Source organism: Populus euphratica, unplaced genomic scaffold, assembly GCF_000495115.2.
Source record: "Populus euphratica unplaced genomic scaffold, PopEup_1.0 scaffold2202.1, whole genome shotgun sequence".
NCBI classification, from domain to species: domain Eukaryota; kingdom Viridiplantae; phylum Streptophyta; class Magnoliopsida; order Malpighiales; family Salicaceae; genus Populus; species Populus euphratica.
In genome coordinates, this window is record NW_011502038.1 from 1,006 (window position 1) to 4,377 (window position 3,372).

Here is a 3,372-nt window from a genome sequence, read left to right on the forward strand (position 1 = left end):
AAAAAAAAAAAAAAAAAAGGTTAAAAAAAGCAAAAAAAATAAACCAGTTTTTTTTTCTTTTTTCCTTCAATTAACCAAACCAAACCGATATGCAAATCAAATCAAACCAAAATTCATTACTTGAACTAGTTTCAATTCAATTTTGATTTTTTTAAAATATAAAATTTAATTTGGTTATTTTTTTAGATAAAAACCAGAACAAAAAGAAAATGCCCCCCATTTAATTGTGTACATCAAAACCTTATCTCTGTAAATGTAATCATCAACCCAAAACATGGATAAAGTTAGGATTTACTTCAAAATAATCAAGAAAATAAAAATGCAATCTCTACTAAGCTAGAAGCAACTAGATAAAGCAGCAAGGCTATTTAGGGCCTTAGCAGCGCATAAAGCTGTAGTTCATCAACTTCAATTATCGAAACCTCGATTCCCTTGGTAATCGTCATTGTAAGATCGTGGTGGTCGGCTCCTCTCCTCAGCAAAGGACACGCGAACATTTCTTCCACCCAGCTCCTGCAAAATCAGCATGATCAGTCAATACATAGTTCAGGAATCAGGGCAGTCAACTACCTCAAAAAACATTCTATTTCCGACCTGGCCATCCATTGCTGATAGTGCTTCACTGGCAGATTCACTGCTATCATAACTAACAAACCCAAATCCACGAGATCTCCCAGTCTCTCTATCCATGATAACCCTTGCTGTAAAACAGAACCAAGCAGAGTAAAGAACGTTTTGCAACAGCAGCCACACTAACTCAATTACTGTCATTAAAACGTTAAATATCCAACTAAAATGACACTTATATCTTTCTGAAATTGTCATGGTAGAATCAGATCAGGAAAACTTTGACATGGCTAATCCACCAGTCTCAGTCATCATTTTACAGCCAAAGAAAAATAGCGTGCTCAGGTTCGTTTAGTAAACCTTACTAAATAACTGGTTCAACTACACAGGCTCAAACTTACCCTCTATCACTTCTCCATAGCCAGAAAATGCTTCCTTAAGAGTATGGTCATCAGTTGACCATGGAAGCCCTAAAACACAGACAAGATAGACAACGGCAGAGCATTAATCCAAAACACACATGAACTTGTATCATTCAAACATCCAAGTATTCATCAAAACCATTTGGAGCATTCAAAATGCTATTGTTCATTAATACCTCCAATGAAAAGCTTGGATGACGACATGCAGCGAATGGTGTTCAACATGGACACCATTGGAACTTGCCCCTTCTGGGAAATTGACTGCCTTGCCAGGCTCCCGAGCTTGTTAAAGAATGCCATTTCAATTATGGACTAAACCATAGAGATATCACACCATCAGTATCAAGCATTAACAATGTGTAACCCAAACAAGCTCAAAACATAGTAAGCCAATTCATAATCACGAAATATCTCAAAGCAATAGTAAATAATGGTGTTGATTTTTTATTCATTGTTTCTTAAGAGATCAAATAGCAAACTTCAGATAAAAAAATAAAAACACAAACCGAAAACAATGACAAGAACAAAATGGATTATTCAGAACACAAAAAACACTCGGAAAACCAAATAACTCTAAGAGATTAGCTGAGCCTCCACCTACACCATTCACACTCCATAAGCAGCCCAGGTTAAAATAAAATAGAACACTCTAAAAGGCTATCATTAATAATCTAAAAAATAAATCACAATTCAAACAGAAAAAAAATCTTATAAACAAGACAGAATCAATCACGCAGCAAACAAAACATAACCCAAAACCAAAACACACAAACTAAATCTCAAAACAAAATCCTTGAAGACAGAAAGAACGAAACTTTACTAAAACAAAATCAAACTATGTATGAGCCATAAGACATCATAAAAAAACATTACTTTTTAAATAAAACACCAGCATCAAACATTCAAGTACAAGGAAAAATAAAGTCCCGAGAGAAAGGGAAAAAAAAAAGAGTTCATCTATAAACTGAGGCTTAAGCAAAGACAAAGAATTAAGTGTAGAAAACAAAACATAACCCAAAACCAAAATAAACAAACCAAATCTCCAAACAAAACCCTTTAAGAGTACAACCCAACAAACCCAGTTGAGTACACAACAAAACAATATCAGAGATAAGACAGAAAGAACGAAACTTTACTAAAACAAAAACAAACAATGCATGATCCAAAAAAATCATTAAAAACATAACTTTTTACATAAAACACCAGCATCATACATTCAAATACAAGAAAACATGTCAAAGGAGAAAGGTAAACAAAAAGAGTTCATATATAAACTAGGGCTAAAGCAAAGAAGGTAAGGATTATACCTTGGAAGAAGAAAAGAGGCAAAGGGTTTTAGTACTGGGAGAGAGTGAAATAAGGGAAGCGGCTAGGGTTTAAGAGATTCAGACTTATGAGCGGCCCTATAACGACATGTTCCTGAATTTATAGTCGCTAGGGTTTAAGATGGAAGGGGTTTTTGGGATTTTAAAAAAGTTTTGAATTTTTTTAGTTTTAAGTAATTATTTATTTATTCTTCATTATTCTACTTTGTTAAAATTATTTTTAAAAAATATATCAAATCAATATGAAAATATATTTTTTAAAATAAAGTCTCGTTACATGTCTCTGGAATGCAATTATATTGTTAAATTATTAATATTGTTGACGTAATACCATTCATTATATTTTGACAAAGGATGTCGATAAGAGAGTTCTTGTGTTGTGGTAGCAAAATCGTTGATGATTTGGAGTCATTGTTTCACCTCAGATTGCTGAAGAAGTTCCAATGTATATTTATGGGCTCCAGTGTGCTCTGCTCCTCCCCTCCATTTTCCATCGCACGAACAATAGCCCCTTTCTCCCCTTCCATGGCGCCGCTAGTTTTCACAGCAATAGGAGCCCCTTGAAGACGCGACAATCACCTTTTTATTGGTGCGGGTGGTTAAACCATTAAAAGTTACTAAATTATAGCTGTTGTTGCTTTAAACCATTAAAAGTTCAAAGAATTTCCATGTTAAGTAATAACTTATGAGCTTAAATATGTTATTATAGCCCTCTTGGATTTAGGACAGTTGCTAGCATTGCTTACCTCTAGGGTTGGTATTGACATACGTGGAAAGATAGCAGTATGAATGTTGAATGGTTAACCCAATGTTTAATGCATCTGAAATTGTCATAATATTTTGCCATTCTTGCCGACAAGAGTTGACCTCAGTGTTGATGGCTCAGTTTGGATGATGACCTCGGATATATTACCTGGACCCATGTTTTTTAATATTTGGGCATTTGAGGTTTTTTTTGCCCGTTAAGTTATCACCTCAATATTCTTTTATTGAAATCTTGGGATTTTGCTCGTAGTATGCTCATCTACACTTGGAATCCATCAACTAGAGAGTCCAGG

At 34.4% G+C, this 3,372-nt stretch overlaps 1 protein-coding gene across 1 annotated transcript; it reads right to left on the reverse strand.

The window, feature by feature from the left end:
• Nucleotides 1-201: 201 nt before the first annotated feature.
• LOC105118766 (glycine-rich RNA-binding protein 2, mitochondrial-like) lies at nucleotides 202-2,404 on the reverse strand. The gene is made up of 5 exons (XM_011016792.1): nucleotides 2,297-2,404; nucleotides 1,166-1,301; nucleotides 969-1,037; nucleotides 595-701; nucleotides 202-513 (listed from the first exon to the last, which is right to left on the reverse strand). The coding sequence occupies exons 2-5, from the start codon at nucleotides 1,287-1,289 to the stop codon at nucleotides 409-411; spliced, it is 405 nt and encodes a 134-aa protein (XP_011015094.1). The 5' UTR covers nucleotides 1,290-1,301; nucleotides 2,297-2,404; the 3' UTR covers nucleotides 202-408.
• Nucleotides 2,405-3,372: the final 968 nt, after the last annotated feature.